The sequence below is a fragment of the Buteo buteo genome, chromosome 1 (genome assembly GCF_964188355.1).
Source record: "Buteo buteo chromosome 1, bButBut1.hap1.1, whole genome shotgun sequence".
Lineage (NCBI taxonomy): Eukaryota > Metazoa > Chordata > Aves > Accipitriformes > Accipitridae > Buteo > Buteo buteo.
The window spans coordinates 46,641,608-46,665,061 of record NC_134171.1 but is presented as its reverse complement, the minus strand read 5'-3'; the positions used below and the strand labels follow the sequence as shown (position 1 = coordinate 46,665,061).

Sequence of the window (23,454 nt, the reverse complement as noted above, 5' to 3'; positions counted from 1 at the left end):
CAGCTAAACCTAGCTTGGTCAGAATGAGCCATTAAGAGGGACTGGTGTTTTCGATTCTAATCTGGATGTACTGAAATGAAACACGGTGGGTTTTGGTAAAAAAAGATACAGGAGGATGAACTTGACTGAATCCCTTACTATCTCCTGAAGCAGCAGGTAGAAAATAGTCCCCGTTTTTTTTCCATCTAGACATCTACTAAATACTGCTCTGTAATACTTAATTCAGGAATTCAGTGTGACTGGTTTGCTTTAGAACTAAATCTAACGCATTTTGGTGTTGTTACAAGTTAAATGCTGATTATTACCTCAAGACTGGACTTTGGGATGTGTCAGAGACTGGATGTTCTGCTCATGTTTGCTTCTGTATCATCAGAGAATAATTGATGCGGTGATGGAAGGCAGCTGCTGGTCACGGCTGAGGTCATGGCGCTGGTATGAGGAAGCAGGCGGGACGTGCAGCAAATGCCACGTCCGGAGGAACGGTAGCTCCTCTGACTCGGAGTTTGGGAAGTGGAGGGTAGAGGGAAGATGGGAAACACAGTAGAGAGCACTTGAACATAAATAGTAATGGTAGTAATGGCATTTGCAGGGTGGGTGCTACCCAAAAGCAAATGAAGACTCTTTGGCTTACATAACTTCAAATTCTAAATACGATTAATGCAATACCTCTATATTTCACTTCGGTAGTTTTCTGTGATTCTCCTAAATGTAGATGTCAATTGAGTAAATGTAATTTTCACAAAAAGAGTTTGGAATTATTGGGTTTATGTAACTTAAGATCTGGTTTTATCATGAATGTGTCGAAAGCTTGAGAAACTGAACTCAACTAGGCGTAGCCTTGTGCTTACAGATTTATTCAGGTACGGTCTCAAAGAGAAGAGGACTGGTTTCAGGGAAGTGAGAGAGGGAAAATATTTACTTTAATCTCCATGTATATTTAGATGTCCCTCACTGGCAAATGCTGCACAGCAGTGATCTTAAGCCCATTGTACTTCCCATTTGAAAACTTCAGAACAAAGAAAGATTTTGAATATTGATTTCTAGAATTTTGGCATAAATCATTGCAATACATATGCATTACATTTCTACTTTTAATATATTGTAGACTTTTTTTAAAAGCAAAATATATATGGAGTTTATTTCCTTGCATGAATGTACCATAGAAAATTGTAAGAACTTGAGAAACAAGAAAATGTGTTCATTTGTATTTTTCCTTGCATTAGAACATGTCTAAATGCAATATGCTTTTTGACGTAGAGGAAATGCTAATTAAATAGACTTTATTCTAAACCAGCAGCTTTGTTCCAAATACTGCATTTAGAAATACATAAAACTATAACAGAATTTTGCTGAATGTGCTGTAGAATGTGCATCATATAGATGACCGTATTTTGTGGAGCTTTCTTTGTAGAGACTTACATGTAGTTTTACTAAGACTTGTAATTTATATGTGAATTAAGTATTACTTTAAGCTAATGCAAGGTCATGAATATCAAAAGAAATAAAGCTTAAGATTACATTATGGGGAAAACCTAAATTTTTGTATGTCTTTTTTGAAAAACAGCTGTCACTAGTGAAACTAGGTTTTGTGTGAGTGATCTCTGATCTTTAAGAGGAGGGAAGAAAAGGGCTTCTTATTGAAAAACCTTTCCTTGGTGTTCATTGTCAGTGGAGTTTTCTTCAGATTCTGCATCACTTTTGATAAATACGTTTACATTCCAGTGCTGGGAAATAACTTTCCATTTGGGAGCTGGGCTGAGGTGAAAACAGGAATGTGGAGGCCCCGGGCTGAATGCTGATAGGGAAACGCTCCCTCTTCAGTAGCGGCCGTCTCTGCTGCAAGCTTTGAAAAGAGCATCTGTGTGCGCGTGTACAAGTATGTCTGGGGACCTGGGGAAATGGATGGGTCACGTCTGGAGAAAACTGTGTTGTCCTCCAGTGTCATGATGATAATAGAAAGGACAGAACAAGTCACCCTCAATACCTGGAAGTTTCTGGCTGTCTCTGTGTGTAAGTGCCAATAAAAACTAATGTGTTGCTTGTAGCTTTAGGTGTTTCATTTAATTGAGGTACTTTGTTGTTTTGTTTTATTAGCAAATCTAATAAATATGAAGGGGAATAAAGGCAGACAGTGGTCTTAAATTATTCTTATTTTGCTGTTTGTTAGCCACTGACATATTTGCACTAATTGTAGGTTTATAATTGTAAAGGTTTTTTTAATGAGAACTGAAAGAGTAAATTTGGGAAACATGGAAACCCTTAGCTTTCACTTAAAACTAGTCTTCTATTAACTAGCATGTTGTAAATTGCAATACATCTGTTCTTTATCTAACTGTGTTTTGAGTGTAACAAGTTATGAGATAGGTATGTGGTACGGTACATTTAGGGAGAAAGGAACTGTCATCTACAGTCAGTGTAAACTCAATTTTAGAATGCCTTAGAACGGAAACGAAGTTGTAAATTACTTGTATGGATTAAAATACCTGCTTTTAATACACATACAGTGAGCAAAAGGGTTTTTTTAGTACTAACAAATTTATTTGGAAATAATGCTTTTGAATAGTAAAGTGGGAAACTGGACTTTTGTCAATTGCTTCGGGGAATAGTATAGTTAGGGAGCGGTTGCTTGGGGACAATATCTAACCTTCTAAGAGTCAACTTTTTTTTTTTTATCATCCATTTTCAGAATTGCTACTGTAAAGTGGATTCCTGCAAATGAAATTGTTTTGTGTATCTTTAAGTTTTTTTTAAAAAGTAGATTTATGTCCACATCATGCATTCAGTACTTTTTGGGGGAGTAAAAGTAACTCTGATAGAGAAGGACTTGAGAAATGAAATTGCCTCTAGGACAGGTGCTGAGGAGAGCATCTGTGAAGTTTAATACTCAAGGAACCTCAAGTCAGGACTTACGTGGTAGCAGGGAAAAAAGTGTTGGAAAAGCTGCTGCAAAACAAGGTTCTTTGGGGAATTTAGGTGAGGAAGCAATAGCCTAACCAGGCAGACTTCTGGCTGTCTAAATTACTGTTACAATCTCTGCATCCCATATTGACAGCTACCATTGCGAAGATAACTTTAAACTCCCTTAGCTTCCTTTGGTGAAATTCTCTCATGCACGTCACAGATCTGGAGAAAATAGTTGCAAAGCTGGGATTTTTCTCAGATGTATCACTGACTTAATAGTTGCAAATGAGCTATTTTTAGGAGTTGAAATTAATAAGGGTTAGGTAGGAAGAGAAGATTTTTCTCTTTATGTATCAAGACAATTTTGATTGAAATTATTAAGGAATGATATGATACAACCAAATGTGAAGTGTATATTATGTGAAATACTCGACTGCATTTTAAAAACAAAAATGTGTTTTGACCTTAAGCTCCATAACGAAGTCATATATCCACAGGCTTATTTCACACTACAGTAAGGGAAGGAATAAATTTGTCAAATCCAGTCCACTGAAACCTGCTAATAAAGGCTCTCTACATTTTACTTTAGCTAGCTAGTGTTCACGTAGACCATGTATTTTGTGATAAATCTGGGTAGTCAAACTCACTTTCTATGGGAAGTCTGGCATCAAAATTTGGAAAGAACAGTGTCTAGCAAAAGTTACTGAATAGAGCTGGTATTATGAAGATAATCTGTCAGCCCTTCCACTGAAACTTTATTTGCCGCTACTGTTTCTGTGCTATACCTAGCATCCCTCAAGCCAGCTTGCATGCCAGCTTGTGGTCCCTTGTATGAAGTTCTTCTCCTGGTATTTTATAAAAGGGTTTACAGCTTGGGCTTCTTGATCAGCTCAGTGAACAGACTGTATTATATGTTGGGTATTTGCTTCTTTTTATTGCTTACTAATGTTTTAAATAACTTGTTTTCAATTAAATCAAGTTTGGTGGCTTCCCCTCCCTGGTTACTACAGCCAGAGATTTCAGGTAGAGAAGAGTGTCACTGAAGTCCTTTTTTGTTGGTCTTTGCTTTTTGCTCGTGTGAAGCTCTGACAAATTATTTCTGATAAAACTTATTGACTTGGATATCAGTGTTCTGAATTGAAACAGTGGGATTGGCGATGCACTAAGATCCCAGTTGTTTCTCAAAGTTGCATGTTAACAGGTATTTGTGTGACTGTGTGTAGGTATTGGAGTGTGGTTCTGCAACAGATAGTATGTAATACTGTGATGGATGTTCTACCACAGTCGGAGTTGGACACTTCTGAAGTGCCCGGACATAGTGGACAGTCATAAGAGTTTCCCAGTTTTCACTGGTTACATGAATTCCTTGCTGGTGATGAATTTTCAGCAGCAGATTGGAAGTCAGGAGTTTTACCTGGCATGGCATATCTGAGAAGAGAAAGGCAACACTTGAAAGGTCATTTAACTTTCTTCTGCCTTGATTTACTTGTCTTCTCACCTACAATACTTCACAAAGATTACAGAGTTTGTTTGCAGCCTGAAGTGCCTTGTGATCTTTGGTCAAAGATAATATATACGTGTGATGTGCTGTCTGCTCTGATAAATTCTGTGCTGTCATAGGAATCTGAGCAGTACAGCAATGATGTGGTTATTTGCTGCAAGAACCAGTGTGTTACTGGAAACAGAAATCAAGAATTTTCTTTACAGTAATTCAATGCATGCCTTCTGACTTAATATGTTGACTACTGTTCCCTTGTGCTGAAAGGTAAAATCCAAACAAGTTACTCAAGAATAGAAAAGCACATCCAAAACACAGCTTTTTTTTTTTTTTTTTTTTTACTGTGTTTGCTAAGGCTTGAAACTTTTGGATGTCAGCAGTGATTAACAACGGGCAGAAGTTTAAAGTTGATACTTAGAGACAGCAATAGAGGAAGAAGAAATGGTGGAGTGGAAAGGTGTATATGCATTTTCTGTTGAAATCAGTGCTTGCTGTAAGGCTAGAAAATAGGCTGGCAAAAAATACAGCAATAATGTATTCTAGATGTAAACCAATGGTTACAAAGAGGGGGACAAGGATCTGCAAGAGGAGAGGGAATATTTCTGTGTTTGTTTTCAATCAGAATATTAAATAAGTTGACTTGATAATCACCATTTTTGCATTGTTGTTTTTCAATCAATGAGTTGATTTACTTTCTCCTTTCCCCTTCCTTCTCTTTTTTAAAGGAAAAACTGTGTGTATGGATCATGTTAATGACCAAGAAAATAAGTTTCTCACTTTTGCAACAGTCTAATGAATCAAGCTAGTGGCTTCGTATTCTGTAATAGTTGAAATTGTATAAAATTCAAGATGGCATTGTAGAGTAAAGCACCCTCTGTTTTGTTGCTGGACTATAGGAAGAAGCATGTGTTTGCCTCTAGGAAAATAAGCATTTTGTTGAGAGACTTCTTTATTGAATGTTTCTTTTCAAGAGGCTTAGTATCCTGGAAAATTTTTTCTATTGTAGAAGTCCCATGTACCATTAAATGCGATTATTATTTTGATGAATAAGCACAGCTGGCATTTCTTTTCAATATCTGACTGCCTTCTTTTTGAGCTATAAACGTGCTGTTGTCAAGAGATTAGCCTTTGGGGTAGCGAGTTAAATTGTTCTAATCGCCAGGTGGGACAGACAAAGAGATATAAACTGGCTAGATATACTTTTCTGAATGGTATAGGAACTTCTTCAGTTTGCTTGTTATGAAATAAACCTTAAAAAAGCTACTTTTCACAAACATCGTACCTTAAGTGTGTCACTGTGACTGCGCATTACAGGATTGGTTAAAATTCAGATTTCACAATTCTATTGAGTCTGGTTTGTTTTTTATAAAATAGTTGTTGCCCTGTGAACTTCAGATAGGAAGGTTTCCTGTGCCTGTTGCACAGTACCAGGTTGAAGAAAGGGAAAGGCTAGTTACTTGGCTTTTGGCAGATTTTAGGGCAGGCTTGTTACAGCAGGCTACAAGAGGGATCCTGAAGTTCCAGCCATTTTGTCAGCTGTCCGGCCTTCTTCTCTGGATGGGAAAGGTCTGACATTGACCTGACAGGCTTAAATATGAACTACCTGGAGGGGGAAGCACACACCCCAGAAACAAACTTTAACTGGTTGTCTTTTCTTCCATTCTGATGGCGTATGATTAAGGATTTAACCATAAAGGTCTTGTATTTCACTGAATTATGTACTGGTTCTCTGCACTCCACCTTTACCACTGCATTTTGAGGATACTTTGCAGTTAAGCCTGCAGAGACACACATTCATTTAATACAGGCAGAGCACTTGAGAAACTGAAACTAAAATAACTTCCTATTTTATCCTATAGGAAGCAAAATAGTATCATGCTTAATTATTGCACTAAGTTGGGAATGTGTCATGAAAGGCAAAAACCTCTTTTGTCCTCATCTGTTCAATTTGGGAATACTCTTAGGTTCAGCATCCTTATTTTGTTAATTTATTTTAAGAAAAAGAGCTAATGGAAGTCGATCAGCCTGTTCATTCTTTCCTTGGTATGCTAGTTAGCTTTCTTCATAGAAATGCAGATAGCTTAGGTAACTTAATACTGTAATGTCAGAAGATACTAGATCAAACTCTGTAATGTAGTTCAGAATCAACCATGCATCTTCAGTAGGCAGCACTTGATTGACGCTTGTTTTAGTGTTAATAGAATTATTTAGCAAATAGTCTTGATAAACTGTGTAAATACAAAATACACAGCTCTTTGCTGTGCTTGGGTAGCAGTTACTTGTCGAAGGACATATGTGTGAAACTCGTACTGTGCAGAGGTATGTACGCTTTTTTCTATGCTTTACAGTATCTGGAGAAGATGTAAATATGCTTTTGAATTGTGTTATAGCTCTGATTTTTGTTCTGATTGAAGTATTTTTGTTCTTCAGTTTTGGCAAGCGTTCTGCAGGAAGCTTCAGGCGTGGCTGTGAATGCATTGTTTTAGAGCCATCTGAAATGATTGTGGTAAGAATATTTTCATTCAGTTGCTTTCAAATTTTACAGACCAACTTTGGTAACATTTCAACTTCCAATAAAACTCGAAGTTTTCTGTTTTGCATGTGATCTTTTTATAAATCTAAGATGTCACACGTAACTTTCTTGCCATTCTTTGCACACATACTTGCATTGTTTGAATAATAAAGGCATCTTTTATATTGTTGTTACATTTACTTTTGCAGATTTCTTGTAAAACTAAAGTTTTCTCATGCTAGCAGAATAGCAGAACAGTTTGGGGTTTTGGGATTTTTTGTTTTGTTTTTAAAGCTGCTTTATTCTTATAGGTAAGCATAGATGCTTTAGTATTAATCTCAGGTTAGCTTAATAATGAATGTTTGATTGAATTAAAATTTATTCTCAGCTCTCTGAGGTTTTAAGAAGGAGCTTGAACATTATAAAATTCTACCAATTTTTCTGGGTGAAGGTTATTTTGTTAGCAGTATCTGCTGTAGTCCAGTGGCAGAACAGTATCATTTCTGAGGGTTCGCAGGCTCAGAAGTTTTTAGTTGCCACTTCAGGGTGCATCATCTGAACAAATGCACAGTCAGCAGGCTAAATGTTTTCTTTTCCTCTATCACTGAGATAGCAATCAGTTCATAATACAGGCATGACAATTATCTAAGCCATATGTAGATGATAGTTCAAATATAGGCTGTGACACTAAACATTTTTTTCCTAAAAAGTGACAGTTTCTGTAAAACTTGCAGAAGCTCAGGAAAATGTGGTATAGCTTAAGTCTTGTAGAAGAGATTAAGTTACTTGTTTAAAGTTGATTGGTAAAAAAAGTAGCTTTTAAACTTACCTTCATGCAAAAGTAGGCATGCTTTTGTGGGTTTTAAGCTCTTTGTGATTTCAGATAAAGATGATTATGTAACGGTAGCTTGTTGTGTCGGATGTTTGATGATATATCTCCCTCTTCCAATTCTAAATAAGAAAATCATCTTAGGAAGCTAATGCAGTGTAGTAGGAGACACAGAGGCATATGTGAGAAATGCCAATTGCTTTTTTGCTGTCCCTAACTAAAGCTCTCTGTAACTTTACTTGGTAAAAGGAGCAGCTCCTCAACAGCGACCCCTTATGCCTCCCCATTTACCCCTATATTGGCCCCCTGATTTGTCTGACTGCTTTGTGTAACTCATATCTGACCACAAGTTTGGGAAACAGTTTATTGTCCTGGATTTGGTCTCTAGAAGTATACAATTTAGTTGGTGGTAGCTGTGCGGATGGCTGTCTCTCGTGCATTCCTTGGTAAGTTAAAAGGGAGAGTGATATAAAGATAAGCATAGGGGAAGGAGATGACTAAACAACAAGATCTTCTGGACTGATGGATAATGTTGGGTCAGGGGCAGATACTCCCATACGTGTTGCCTTCGTCCAAAAAAACCAACCTCTAGAGTTTTGGGAAAGCTGAAGTTGAACACTTAACTTCAATCCAGCTGTTCAAAGGAATAACTGTACCTTGAATAGTAAGAATCCCATCCCCAGAGTCTGTCGGGCTCAGTAACTTTCAGTCTCAGGGCTGGATGGGGTCACTCTGTGGGGAGGAGAAGCGGGAGAGGTGTAGGGTGTGAGCGTGACTATCAGACGTGAAATAGATACTTGGTGGTAAGGGGGTAAGCATTACCAGCTCTTCCTGGGGACCCATGAAGTGTGCTCATCCCCTTGTTATTAGTACACTGAAAGTTGTATTTAGTGACGTGAGCTGACAAGTATGTGACACTTCTGACACAGATATGCTGCAAATTCGTAGGAGTGTTTTGTCTAATACTTCTTTTCCTTGTTGAAAAATATGGAGGAACCTTGCAAGGTGCCTCATAAGCTGTTCTCTATGTCTTCAGAAATACTGTTTATCCCTGGGTGGTGGAATTGAATAGAAGGAGGAGTTAACTGAATCCCCATACAGAGCTAGTGCTGAAAGCTGTTTGGGTTTTTTTTTTCCTCATTTCCCTGTTAGTGTCGAGTAAGGTTTCAATTAGTAGGGTGAACACAGAAAAGATGTTGATTTTCAGCCAAATTACTGTAAAAAGATTGTTCTCTTTCAGGAAAACCAGATTTCCTAGTTCAAATATTTTCATTGCAGTATCCTGTTGTGTAGTAATTTAGGACTATTACTCTGAAGACTCTGAAACTGAGAAGACTTATTTTATATTAGGATATACCTAATAGGTATTTTTTATTCTTCCTGTTGTTGTTTTGAAGTGATTTGTTTTTATGTAAATCCAGTCTATTAGAAATCCTTCCTTATGCCCTCAAAATATTGGAAGTATACAATAAAACCAGTGCTGCCTATTGAAGACCAAAACCTTTGCCATAGGTTGGTTAGGGAGGATTCCAAGTGACAAACAGAGGTCAGTAGGAAAACTACCAAGTGCTCCCTCATACCAGTTTTCTTTTTGCAATGTATTGAGTAGTGAAACGTTTGTATTTGTGGAAGAGTAAGAAGTGGGGGAGGAAGGGAGAATTTTTCCTTCTGTCATTTTTGGGAAGTGGTCATATTCAGTGATGCTGTTCATACCAGTGTTGATTTTTTTTGTTTGTTTGTTTGGGGTTTTTTTTGAGTAGTGGCTTCACTCATAGTGCTGAAAATACAGGGGATTCAAAAAACACCAGTCAGCTTTGAAAATAGGATTTGTCGTGTTTCTAATAAGGAGAAACATTTTTATTTCTTGTTGGAAATGACACTTTCTTGCATCTTTTGTAGGTTGATTACATGGATGAAAATGAGGAGTATTTTCAGCGTCAAGCTTCTCATAGGCAATCTCGAAGAAGATTTAGGAAAATCAACCAAAAAGGGGAGCGACAAACAATTATTGATACTGTTGACCCTTATCCTGTGGGGAAGCCACCTCTACCTAGAGGTTACCATACGGTAAGCTGTCTGTATTTGTGGTTCACAAAAACATAAACAGGAAAATTATTGAAAAGAAAACAAAATGGCTAAACTTTGTGGTATCTTAAAAGAAGCATGCTTCTGATGGGAGGTTTCTGCTTAAAATACGGCTCCATCAGTATATGAACATGTGTGCAGCTTGCATCTTAGTTCAGAGTTGAAAGCATGTTTCTTATGACTGTGAATGTCATGTATTATTTCTTAATGTTCTAGTCATTATTTGAAATTGTGAAAGAAACTATGTTCTGATTTCCTTTTGATATTAAGTTACAGTACAAATAGTTTAGTGTACGGTGTTAAAAGGTCAGTTAGTGAAGCACTCATTCACGTATATGATAACAGTTGTTGCCTGAGAAGGACTGTGCTGCTTTGCAGTAGGCCAAATTCTTGGATTAAATCTGTCATTTCTTTTTAGTATCTAGAATTCAAGTGTCAAATTAACTGTTTCTAGTGTCTGCCTCAAGAGCCCCTTATACTTGGGTTTCAGTGAGCTACATAGTCTGCCCGTCATCAGGGAGATCATTTGGTCATTCCACTCGATTTCTTTTTTTGGGGGGTAATCTTACATGGTGAAAGTTTCCAGGCTTTCTCTTGAGATGAAAATAAACTAATAATTAAAACTTATTCTACAAAATATTTTATATGGCTTTTAAATTGAGAAAAGCTCCTTTAGATTAATATGTTTGTTTGATATTGATTTCAACTGTAAGCAAAATACTGGAAAAGCTGTTTGTCTTTGGCTCTCATTTATTTGTTTAAGCTCCCAAATCTGTTAGAACCATAAAGGCATGGGCATAAATAACTTTGTGGATATTTAATCTTATTGAGTTCATTGAGCTGAATTTTGTACAATGTAAGCCACATACATATAAATTTGTAGGATTAGAGCTTTAATGTCTTTAAAATACTGTCTTTGATCCAATGCAACTGTAGATTTTTTCCATTTTTCCTTCTTTATCCTTATTCCTTGACTTGTTTGCCAGTTCGCTGTATATTCAGTGTGTGTCTGTAAGTGTAGATGTTTGATTACATCTGTTAATTATACAGGCTTTTCCTCATGAGTTGAATAATTACATTTATGCCAACAATTTGTTTTTGTTTATACAACAGCTTTTAATGGTTTAATTTTCAGTGCAGTTTTAATTGCCTCTAAATTTAATACAGATTGAGCCAGTTCACTTGGTTTGAAGATGAAACATTTTACTAGTCTGTTTTTGAAAAAATAAATATGTTGTATTGTACTTTGTAGGAATTGCAGGAAGAATTACTTTTGTTCGTATTACTTAGATGTGTACGCTGTGCTTAGCAAACAGTTCTAGTGTTATTTTTATCTAACTCTAGAAGGGCATTATTTAGATCACACACAGTGCTATTTGCATTCGTAGGTCCTTGCCTGTTGTATAAATTTCACTTTAGGTATGCCTAATGAGTTTTTGTAAGCCTAACTGGTACTAAGAGCAAAAGCCCATTGTGTGCCATTCTGTTGTGCGAGTTCATAATGATTTTGTGTATGTGTTGGGAAATTCATTGCAAGTGAGATTTCATATTGAGTTGGAAGAGATTGCCAAATAAACTGTAAAATTTGCAATAATTACAGTCAAATGTTGCTTTAAAAAGTGTAATATGATGCATATGACTGGTTTTTGTTTGGTTTTTTTTGTTGTTGGTTTTTGTTTTTTGGTTTTGGTTTTGGTTTTTTTTTTCCCCCAAAGCATATATAGTCAAGTAAGCTCAACTGAGTTTTACAATGTAGTCAAGACTCTCCATGCTGGCCCATTCTCTCCTATTTTTACAGTATTTGGTGATCTTGTATACATTGTTCTCATTCAATTCTACTAGCAATATTATTTCTATTGCTTTAACCATACATGTTAAAGGCTGCATTGTCTTTTCTTCCTTCTTATTTTATGTCCTTTGACCTCATTTTTTTGGTCTTAATTTCTTGAGAAATTGACTGAAGAAAGCAGGGGGTTTTTTGAAACACATAGGAATTCAAAGCATATAGCACATATCTTGTGGGCTTGTTGCCCATCCATTCTTTGGTCAGCATCTGTCAGGGTCTCAACTTTGGTTCTACTTCTTAATTTTGGATACATAAAGAAGCATTAAAAAAAATGCAGATGTTCAGATATTGCAGTAAATAATGTGTTAAATTCAAATTGAAAAAGGATTAATATGATGCATTTGTTTTCATGTTTGTTCTTCCTTGTGGATGTCTTCTGGTTTAGGTGTTAGGTACATGAGATTCAAAGTAATAAAGCTGCTTTGATAGCATCCTCAAAATCTTCACAAAATATGTAATTTCCTTATTTTGTTTAAATTTGTAGTTACCATGTAGAATGGTTTGTTGGTTTTTTTTTTTAATAAATTATTAATGCTTTATTTGCAGTAGTCTCTGAATACTTTTCTTCAGAAAGTTCAAACAGTATTTTCTGAAGAAAGTTTTCTATATCTTTGTGAAAACATAGAGCAAAACGTAGAGCTTAAATGAAGATGCATGGCTGTGCTTTTCAAGAATTAAAAATTAAATGCAGTGCTCTCAGTTGTGGCATGGCTTTCTGCAATAAAGTCAACTTGTAGGGGATGGTGGACCCTCACTAACATAATTTTAACATTATCTTCATAGTGGTGGAATGTACTATGGCATGTCTGATAATGTTCATCTTTTCCTTTCCTCCTATATGGCATTCATTTCATTTTGGCTCACAGGAATGCACTAAACCTCAGGTATTGTAACTTACTGTGTATGGTCCACTAACAATTTACTTGTGGGTTTGCAGTGTGGTATCATAATACTGATGCAATGTTATGAACTAAAATTGCCTCCCAGCCTTTTCTTTGATACTTGAGCAATCTCACTGTGATATAAAAGTACTAATGTAAATATGGAATTTGGTGACAGCATGATGTCTCTTGCCCAGCTTGATTGACCTTTCTTCCTTGCTTCAATGTCCTGTGATTTAGAGAAAATGGAGAACAATAGGCAAAGGGTATATATAAAATATTTAGTGTTTGACAGACACTTCACTCAGGTATCTCTTCCATGACATGATTTTGATTTAAAATCCCCATGATTTCAATTTAAAAATAGCGCCCCCGTCACTGTTTAGTACCTGTATGTCAGTAGAGCAGTAACCTATGGTTACTAAAATACTATGTCTAAGAGTTATAATGTGCTTTTCAAATTACGATGGGAATTTGAAATACTTTGTAGTATTCTGATAATTTACCCTAATTCTTGAAGGACCATTTGGAGTGACATCTGATGTTGGGTATCGTACTTAGGCATGTTACTTTTGGAACAAGTGTTGCTGATTTCTGGGGTGATGAAAATAGAAACTTCATAATATATGGAAATAAAATGAATGTGTCCTATCAGACTGATAAAATGGCATCCTTTTTGCCACCATTTGTAGTTTGTTAAAATGGATCTGTTCTTTTACAGGGAAGAAGAAAAATCCTGATAAGTTTAGGTTGAGCCGTTCTTACTTGAATCTGGAAAACCTTGTTCAGATTTTTTTGATAGAAAATTTTTGCTTGTGCTTCTAATGTGTCAGAAACGGTCTTTAACTTAGATTAGTGTTAACACCTCTTTACTTAATAATAGAAATTGGATTTTAACTTCTGAATGTGGATTTTCTTTCTGTGTTTATGTATACTTAAGGCTACTTAATGTTTTCAGTGAAAAGCCCTTGTTTTGGGTGACTTGACTAAAAGAGTTTGGACCCTTTCTCCTGAGAATCTAAATCACTTTTCTTCTGCTTTAGGCTGATTTTTTTTTTTAATTAACTTTAAAATAGAATAGTCGCCTATGCAGTGAATTTAAAAAAGGATAGACTTTCTTGTAATATCTTACTGCCAATAAACTTTGTGGCTGCTTCAGTGCATCTGTGAAGAATTGACCATGCCCAGTCTGAGTGTTGCTGAGCTGGTTATTATGTATATAATGAATGACATATTTATTGTAAATTAACAGAAGTTCATAAACAAAAATTAACTTTGTCCAAAATAAGATGCTGTTCTTTAGTGGCCCAGAGGTTACAAGTTGTAATTTATAACTCCCTGGTTTGTGATAGTCAGTCTCTCCTGTGCCTTAGACTTGATATGTAAACAGAGATGTGGGCTTTTACTAGTCTGTACCATAAGTCTTTACTTTGCTAAAGGCAAAATATCAAAGCTTACTGGGGAATATTTAGAGAGATGCAGGTAGGCCTGTAAATAAAATGCTGAAACACCTGTGAATAGCCCTGAACAGGAAGTATAGTACGTGGTTTTTTTACTCTGCGAGAATCCATCCAGATTTGAATTAGTTAACAGGCCTGTGAGAATTGCTGCTAGTGCATCCTCAGCCGGGCTTTTTAAAGCCAGCTGCTGAAATCCCTGCAAAAGGTCTCTCTGCCTTTAGTAGCCTTTCTTATCCCATTCAGCTTGAGATTCACGTAAGGTGACAATCCGTTTATCTGGTGTCGGAAGAAAAAGAGCAGTGGGCCTGGAGCCATCAATAACCCCGGCTTCTTCCCCAAGTTACAAGCATGTAACAATTTTATCCTCGCACACTGTGCTGTGGAGCCAGTCATCCTGCTGATCTGTTAAGGGCAGACAAGTATTGTCCTTCTGGATTTTATTTGAAGGAGGTAACTGAAAATTGGAATGAGAAGAGGGCTGGAAGTGAAACCATGTCTAATATCACTGAGTCAAGTCTCATCTGCAGCCATGACTCCCTGAAAAAATAAGTATGAGGGTTTTTTTCTAGCTTTTTTTATACATATATATTTTAAAATATTAGAACCTGCTCACTTAGTAGCAAATTGTAGAAACTTTGCTTCCTGCCCCAACTTCTTTTATAAGTAATAGTTAGTGCAAAGCATCGGCAAAGTAACCTTTTTTTTTCCTAATACAGTTTGCATTCACGTTGTCTGCTGAGAGTCTGAAATTCCTGGATTGAAAATTTATGTCCAGATTGTTCTGTTTCCTGAAACAAATTTGCCTTTTCCTTTGTCTGAAAAATTATATTTTTAAAAACCAACAAAGCTGTTGCATGTTATATTTCTACATATAGGAAGGATTTAAAAAAATACAAATTATAAATTTTTCTGCCTGAATTTGGTGTGAAAGCCTAGTTGTTTTCCTTTACTCAGCATGTGTGGCTACTGAAGTGATGTGAAAGTTCACAAGATGACAAGCAGTTTTTTCTTGTGGCATATATATTAGCTGAGAATTCAAAAAAGCTGATTCTATTTTAGGACTTTGTTGCAGATGTCCAGTATAATTTGGGATGAGACTTAAAAAACAGCATAATACAATTGCTTCTTTGCATGTGTATTTATGTTTATTTTGTAAAATACATACTGCTGGATGTCTTTCCATGGACCACTGCAAATGATCATGAAATACCTCATATGTGCTTGCTTCTCAACAATGTGGACTTTACAATATTGTGATATACCTTGCCATAATGTATTCTTGTTAGCATGTTGTATTCTACATAGTAAATTGATGCCAATATAGTAGTGTACTTAGTCATCTTTATTACATACAGTATTTCTGTCATTTTAGTTTGAATCGGTAGGAACAGTTGTCAGATACCCTATCTACAAGAAATCAGTTTAAAGGAATACTGTCAATCTTTCAAGCCTGTAAATAGCTGTAGCTTTTAACGTTCATGATGATTTTTAGTATTATCTAGCACTTTCATTCTAATACAAGTTCACTTAATAAAACAAAGTGAACCACAGAATCAATCGTGAGTATTCACACACACAAAAAAAGAGGGGGGGGAGCAGCCTGCTTTTAGGAGGAATGAACAACATCTGAGCTAATTTGCCAAGTCTAGGAAAAATTATTTGAGGGGCAGAGAACAAAGAGGTGTGGACACACTGAAAGCTTGACTTTATACAGAGGTATAAAGGATGTGGAGAGGTTCTGGGGACAAAACAATTGTTTAAACATCCTTGACCTTGGAAGTGTTAAGCAAGTTTATTTACAAAGGGAAAAAGGCACAGAAAAACTACTGGGGATCATAGTCAGGTACACTTGATCATCAAAATGTTTGGGGAAGCAGAAAGTTTGAAGGTTTTGGCTTTAGAGGCTTGTATGAGTTACGGCAGCTGAACCTATTTAAATAGATTTAATTTTTTAACTTGATGCTAACTTAGTTTTGTCCCAGATGGAGGAAAAATGTGAAGAGCAAGCAGAAATGAAGCCGATATGGTTCTGTTACATGGCATATGCAAAATGAAAGCAAAAAGGTCACCTCACTTAAAATAAATAAAAATTGAACTGGACTCATTCTGTTCTTGGTTATAAAACAAATTAATTTAAGTAAAGTAAGCAGAGAAATGGTCATTCAAAACATAATTGTACACACACCTAAACTTACGGTGTATTGCCAATGGGAAGTAGCATGGTGTGCAAGGGTGTTTTAATCACACGTTTGCACAAATAATATGTTTTTACTCAAAATTGTCTCTAGTGATAACAAATTAAGTATAAAATAATTTATTTAACATTTCTAGTGTTTATATTTAAAATAAAATACACTGCATTGATAGTTCCATTAACAAAAGAAAGGGTCTGGTTCTTAACATTGTCAAGTGCGAGTGTCCTTTTACCAGGAAGGATATTTGTTTAGTTGCTTGTAGTTCGTTTACAAAATTCAGTGTGCAATTTCAAAAGCAACTGGTTTTATTATTCCATGATGACAATAATCAATCTCATTCCAAATAATAAGTAGATGTGTATGTCATACTAGGAAGTAATACAAAATACTAGATATACATAGTATGTATATGTAATATTTGAACACATGCAGTAATGCTAATTCCTGAAGTGTGTGACTGTGTTATATATGCAGGTGTATTTTGAAGTGAGACACTACAAAAACCGTGGGGTAATTTCATCTGAAATATGAAATTCCTGAGATGATTTGGGCAGTTCCCGTTAACTGTTTTTTGTATAGAAGTTTGGTGCTTTATGGGAACATCCACTGGTAATGTTATAACGACAATAAGTAATTCCCACCCCTGTGTTCTGTGTTTTGTGGCAAAATACAACCGTTTTAGCCATGTGGCTTCCCTCCTTCATCCGTGTTCTAAGGGACTATTAGTTTAAAATTATGTATTATGTTATGTATTAATGTTAATATGTGAGCAATGCTATCATTTTATTTTTTGTAGCACCCGAAGCAAAACAAAATTGTTAGTTCATCATCCTTTTAGTAATGTCTACTGGCAAGCTAATGCAAAATTAATGACATGCAGTGTGTTATTTACTCAACTTGCAGCTTCTGTCAGAGAATGTCTATTTTTATATATTACATCATCCCTGCTGCAGAACTCATCCTTTGGGATTTACTGTACTTCCATTCCCTTTGGAAGCACTCACATTGATGTCATAACTGGATTTGTAATTGTGATTAGATTTGGAAATTCAAAGAGAAACATTGAAGCTATGCAGTATTTTCTGCAACTGAAGTGTCAGTAGTTTCTGATTTTCTTTTTTTTTTAAGATATATTATTGACACTAGGTCCTGTTTACAGCTTGTAGAGTTGCTGATACTTTATGACCACACATATGTGAAACCATGTTTAATAGCATAGATTTTCCAGAGTAGTGTGAGTTTTTTGCTGTTACTGACTTGTGATGTGCTCTTTTATATTATATAAAAGATTGCTTTTCTGAGATGTAGGGTATAAAACGAAATGTGAGGTTTGTCATCAAAGCAGAAAGTTGTTCATGCAGAAGAAAAATGAATTTTTCATAACCCTTTTCTAAACTGATCGTTGCATAATGTAACTAAATACAAATATTGAATTTCCAGCACTTAAACTTGATTAGAGCTGAGGAAGATTAAACACACACATACATGTGTTCTTAAACATTTTTAAATAGGATATCCTCATTAGTCTAAGGTTGTTCATTTAGAAGCAATGTTTGCATGTAAAGTACATATGGGGAAATGGGATCTGTCTATGCGTTATATTTGTAGAATACCAATACAGATCCTTTCAACACTACCATCTCTATACAGATGAGCATTGTGAGTGATAGTCCTGATGTGGACATGTGCCCACCAAAGTATGGAAAGAAACTGTCAGTTCATTTTTTTTCCCAAGCACCTGAGCCCCTGTTATGTGAGCTGTGCTTGACATAGTGACTTAAAGATAAAATGATTAGTATTTGGTGTCAATCTTTCCACAAAAGGTTCTGTTCTGAGTACTTTTAATAGTGCTTTTATATTTGATTTGAATCATTTAAAATGACCATTTTGCTGAGTGAACTTCAAAGCTTCAAAAAAAAAATCAATAGAAGTAGTAGTTTAAATATCCTGAGCAACTAAGGAAGTATGTATATGTGCTGGTTTTGGGTGGGGTAGAGTTAATTTTCTTCAAAGTAGCTGGTAGGGGGCTGTATTTTGGATTTGTGCTGAAAACAGTGTTGATAATGCAGAGCATGTTTTTGTTACCGCTGAGCAGTGCTCACACAGACCCGAGGCCTTTTCTGCTTCTCATGCCACCCCACCAGCGAGGAGGCGGGGGGGGCACAAGAAGTTGGGAGGGGACACAGCTGGGACAGCTGACCCCGACTGACCCAAGGGATGTCCCAGACCATATGGTGTCATGCTCAGCAGATAAAGCTGGGGGAAGAAGGAGGAAGGGGGGGATGTTCAGAGTGATGGCATTTGTCTTCCCAAGCAAGGGTTATGCGTGACGGAGCCCTGCTTTCCTGGAGATGGCTGAACACCTGCCTGCCGATGGGAAGTGGTGAATGAATTCCTTGTTTTGCTTTGCTTGCGTGCTTGGCTTTTGCTTTACCAATTAAACTGTCTTTATCTCAGCCCATGAGTTTTCTCACTTTTGCTTTTCTGATTCTCTCCCCCATCCCACTGTGAGGAAGGTTAATGAGCAGCTGTTTGGGTCTTAGTTGCTGGCTGGGGTTAAACCATGACAGTATAGAACTGAAACATGGGAAAGATGGAATGTTCCAAGTTCCAAGGTGGCCAACAGCATCCTGGCCTGTGTCAGAAATAGTGTGGCCAGCAGGAGCAGGGAGGTGGTTGTTCCCCTGTACTGGGCACTGGTGAGGCTGCACCTCGAGTGCTGTGTTCAGTTTTGGGCCCCTCACTACAGGAAAGTCATTGAGGTGCTGGAGGGTGTCCAGAGAAGGGCAACCAAGCTGGTGAGGGGCCTGGAGCACAAGTCCTGTGAGCAGCGGCTGAGGGAGCTGGGGCTGTTTAGTTTGGAGAAAAGGAGGCTGAGGGGAGACCTTATTGCTCTCTACAACTACCTGAAAGGAGGTTGTAGTGAGGTGAGTGTTAGCCTCTTTTCTCAAGTAACAAGCAATAGGACAAGAGAAATGGCCTCAATTTGTGCCAGGGAGATTTAGATTGGATATTAGGAAAAGTTTCTTCCTTGAAGGTGTTATCAAGCACTGGAACAGGCTGCCCAGGGAAGTGGTGGAATCACCATCCCTGGAGGCACTTAAAAGACGTGTAGATGTGGTGCTTAAGGACATGGTTTAGTGGTGGACTTGGCAGTGTTAGGTTTACAGTTGGACTCGATAATCTTAAAGGTCTTTTCCAACCTTAATGTTTCTATGATTCTAAGTCCAGAAGGTGAGTTATTCTTTCACTTTCTATTCTGGGTTTGCAAATACTTCTTTTTTTCTTGGACAGCCAGCATATGTTAGTTCCTCACTGGTCTTGCAGTTATCAGTTGTGAAGGGGGGGGATGGGGACCAAACCCAAAGAAAGACTGTTTCTCCATATTTTGAAATATTGATGTTATAGTCATGCCTAAAGGCTTGACCAAAGAGTGGAACTTATTCCAACACATTTAAACATGACCCTTCCATGATGGGTTTTGGTGCATGAGTATCAAACAAGTTTGAGATGAGGAAGGAGGAAATTAGAGGCAATGCAAGAATTTAGTAATAAAACAAGAACTGTGACCTGCAACTCCTGGCTTCTAGTCTGGTGTCATGCTCTTAAACAGTAATTTATGAAAGTAAATTGTGTGTATTTAGTTTAACAGAGCTTGGGTTTTCATGTGTTTGAAACTTTGTGCTACTTGTAACTTTTGCTATGTGGAAATAATGCTGTAATTCCTATCTGTGAATTATTTCAAGTTTGTTTGGTTTTTTTTTTTTAAAAAAGGTGCCCCAAATCCTTAAAACTAAAGCATGTTTACAGTCTCTGACTCTGAAATGTTAAGGAGTAAAGGAGTTGACAAAGTTCTCTGGGTAGATATTTGGGGTTGTGTCTGTTATGGTAGTTTAGTGGTGGTGGGTTTCTTCGGGTGAAAGAGAGGGAGGTGCTTTGGTTTCTTTAAAAGCTGTGGTTTTTTAAAGTGAAGGAAATACAGCTGTTATAACAGTAATTGCACATTCAACATAATTCTGTTTCTAAGCTTTTAGATGAGACTCAGTAGCCCAAGTTGCAGATACCAGGCTTCTCTCAGTGCTGTCACAGCTGCTGATGAAGATTCAGCAATGTCCATCCTACTTTCCAGGCAGTCTTAATCTTAAAATTTACGCAAAGGTTGGTCTTGACCAAAGGTGCTTGTTAGGAAAAAAGGTGGAATAATCTGCTTTATTTAAATGCCAATAAGTCTGAGAGAAAAATCTTTTAATGTGTAAACTTTTTTTACTTTATTGGGTAGATGGGTACATTACAGTGTCCTGGCTAGTCCTGCTAAGTGTAAATGCCGTTGTCCATGCTTGCATCTTCTAGCAGGTGACAGTTCAGTTCAGGGGAGCTAACAAGTCCTGAGTAATGCAATGTAGTTACCTTGAATTTACCACAAGGTTTGTGGTAAATTCTTTCTCTCTCTTTCACCATGCTGTTAACATGCTTATGTAGCCATACTGAGGTCACCGTGCAACAAATTTGTTCTTAGATGTGAGGCTGAGCATCCTTGAGCACTTTCTAAATTCCTGGTGTTTACACATCTCTGGAAAGAAATATTTTTTTTTTAATAATGAAAAAAACCTTTTGTTTTTTTTATGTAAGATCTAGTCAAAGTGTTAGTATTCTGTTGTACAAGTAATGGGTATGAGGAGCTGGGCTTTAGTTTTGAGCAGTTAACCTTAATTATCTTTGAATTTTCAGATAGTAAAGTTTTGACATGCATCTGGAACAACTGGCAGGTATTATGTGTATTGTTGATGTGGTTGGCAAAAACTACACAGATAGTGCTTTCACTCTGTTTTGCATTATTTGTATATGCGTGTGTCTATGCATGTGCTAAAATGTAAAATATTTTACCTTTTCTTCCTTTCACTTCACTAAATTACATTCTTTATATTACTCTTGAATGTTGTAATTTGATGAGTATAAAGGCCTGCAGCTAACTTTTTTTGAAGTTTGCAAATGATCCATGGTGCACAAAAGATCATCTTAAAAGTAAGCATGCTGACAGCTTTTCTGTTAGTAATCTTGGAATACAAAACAGTGTAGAATCAAGTTATTAGGGAGACTCACTCGGGTAGGTGCACTTCTACCTAATTTTATTCAGCACTTCTATATCTAGGTAACTGATCTTGTAATTGTAAGGGAAAAATGTAGTTTAAAATTTGCAAAATGGGACATCAATCAGTTGATGGTGGCTGGCTCCCTGATTTATTGGATTGGGTAAGAGGAGAGGGAAAGGGCATTTTTTAGAATTTTATATTAAGGTCTCTTTATTTGAAGGATGTAATGTTGTGTTTTGACTTTTTTTTTCTATCTAAAACCAATTTAGCTCATTTTGCTTAATAATTATTTTTAAAAGTAAGGGACAACTGAAGTTGCATGGGGTTTGTCACTGATAAAAGCGAAAGGACTGGATAAATGATTTCTGTACAGTTGCTAGAGGCAGGGCACAAAGTTCTCACGATATGTTAGTGCATGGTGCATTACACAAGGGAGGGATATGCAGGGGCATGAGGAGAGAGTTCTCTAAAAAAAAAAAAGATCTTATGCTGGTAAACTTTTTAGTTTTGATTTGGTTTTGATCAACTTTTTAGTGTTGATTTTAATTGGGAACCCCTAGAGTAGGCTCTTTGGAGACTCTCCTTGGTTAAGACTGTGGCTGAAGACAAAACCAAAAGTTATTTCCTTCAAACACACAATTGAAATGAATTAAAATTCTCTGTAACAGCAACCAACCAGCCCTTTCAAAGTTAAACTTCCTCAACATACCAGTGATAAATAGTTAGTTACCCCAAGAAATGTCCAAATAAACATTCAAGAAGGTGGACAGAAAGGACTCAACATCACATATGGTAGTAAAAATGACACACCATTTCCACCATTATTTGGGGAATCTGGAAACCTAATGGGAGACTGGAGGTTTTCTGCAGTCCCATCTATGTCTTAACCTTGAACATAGTGATGACAGTTTCACATTCTTCCTTAATGATTCTAAGTAAATTCAAGGAAAACTGTTATAAAGCATATTGTATTTGCTTAAAACAAAAATACTCCCCCTCTACTACTGCCAAAATCTCCCAATGAATAACCGAACAATAAAAACCACCAGAAAACCAGTTAGCACTTAGAGAAGACTGGAAAAATCTGGGTTTTGTTTCAGTTTACTCCATTAATATTTTATACTGAAACATTAAATAATTGTTCCCCTCCCTTGGGTGGTCTCAGATACATTCAGTTCCGTGCCAGAACAATCATCCTTGCAATTCAAACATGTCAGTGTATTTCAGGTAACAGGATTCAATGGGGCTGGTAAAGAACATAATGGTCTAGAATTTGGGTAGTTGATTGACCTCAGAAAAATTCCTGAATTTTATTCTTACCATTTAACAGTGCAGCAGTAGTATACACATGAAAGAGGTATGCAGTTATCCAGCTTCCGTAAAGTTTTCCTGCATTATTATATGGTGAAGAACATGAAATTTTGGTGGTGCCTCACATAAGTGAAGAACTTGTGTCCCTGGATTCCTGCTGTGAAATTGGTATGGACACAATGATACAGGGGGTTTTGTGGGTATTTTTTTTTGTTTTGTTTTTCCTCCAAGGTAGTAAGGCCATTTGTATCTCAGTAGTGAACCTTGTCCCCAGCAGGTATGGATGCCAAGGTATTGTTTAGATCTGGTAAAGAGGCCTTGCTAGTCCTATATGCCCAATATCATAATTTTTGACCTTAAAAGAGCATTTTCTTTTTTGCTTTCATGCTTTTTGTCACAGTTTAAAAGCAGAAGGCACATTGTCGTGTTTTCTGATTTAATTAACACGTCATCTTAAACTCTTGTCCTTACACCAAAGTGAGAAAATTTTATGAACATTGGGAAAAACTTCATCTATCCTGACAGACTGCATTTTTTCCACTCCTGAAGTACTGAAACATTTAAGGAAATTAAACTAATCTGTGACCATTCTGCCAATTGAAGTCATTAATATTTTGAATTTTAATGTCTAATTTTTAACATTTAATAATGATAATATATACTTTTAAAGCCATGTTATATGCATTAAACTTTAGACTTGTGTAAGTAATAACCCTTTGCTTTATGTAAAAAACACAGCTAAATCAGTTAAACACCACATAAAGTGACTTCACATACATGCATACTAAATATGATTTTGATCTTGCAAGTAAAATTTAGTAAGACCTTAAAAGTGTTCCAGGAACA

The 23,454-nt window shown here is 36.5% G+C and overlaps 1 protein-coding gene across 7 annotated transcripts in view; it reads left to right on the top strand.

The window, feature by feature from the left end:
• RAPGEF2 (Rap guanine nucleotide exchange factor 2) overlaps positions 1-23,454 on the top strand; it is a 193,435-nt gene that overhangs the window by 91,669 nt on the left and 78,312 nt on the right. For 5 of the 7 annotated variants that reach the window (XM_075029134.1, XM_075029155.1, XM_075029107.1 and 2 more), the window contains exons 5-7: positions 6,830-6,905; positions 9,640-9,807; positions 12,538-12,555. In XM_075029134.1, coding sequence (XP_074885235.1) covers positions 6,830-6,905; positions 9,640-9,807; positions 12,538-12,555 — 262 coding nt within the window. The remainder of the gene's footprint in view (positions 1-6,829; positions 6,906-9,639; positions 9,808-12,537; positions 12,556-23,454) is intronic. The other 2 variants (XM_075029115.1, XM_075029144.1) reach the window with 1 other exon arrangement.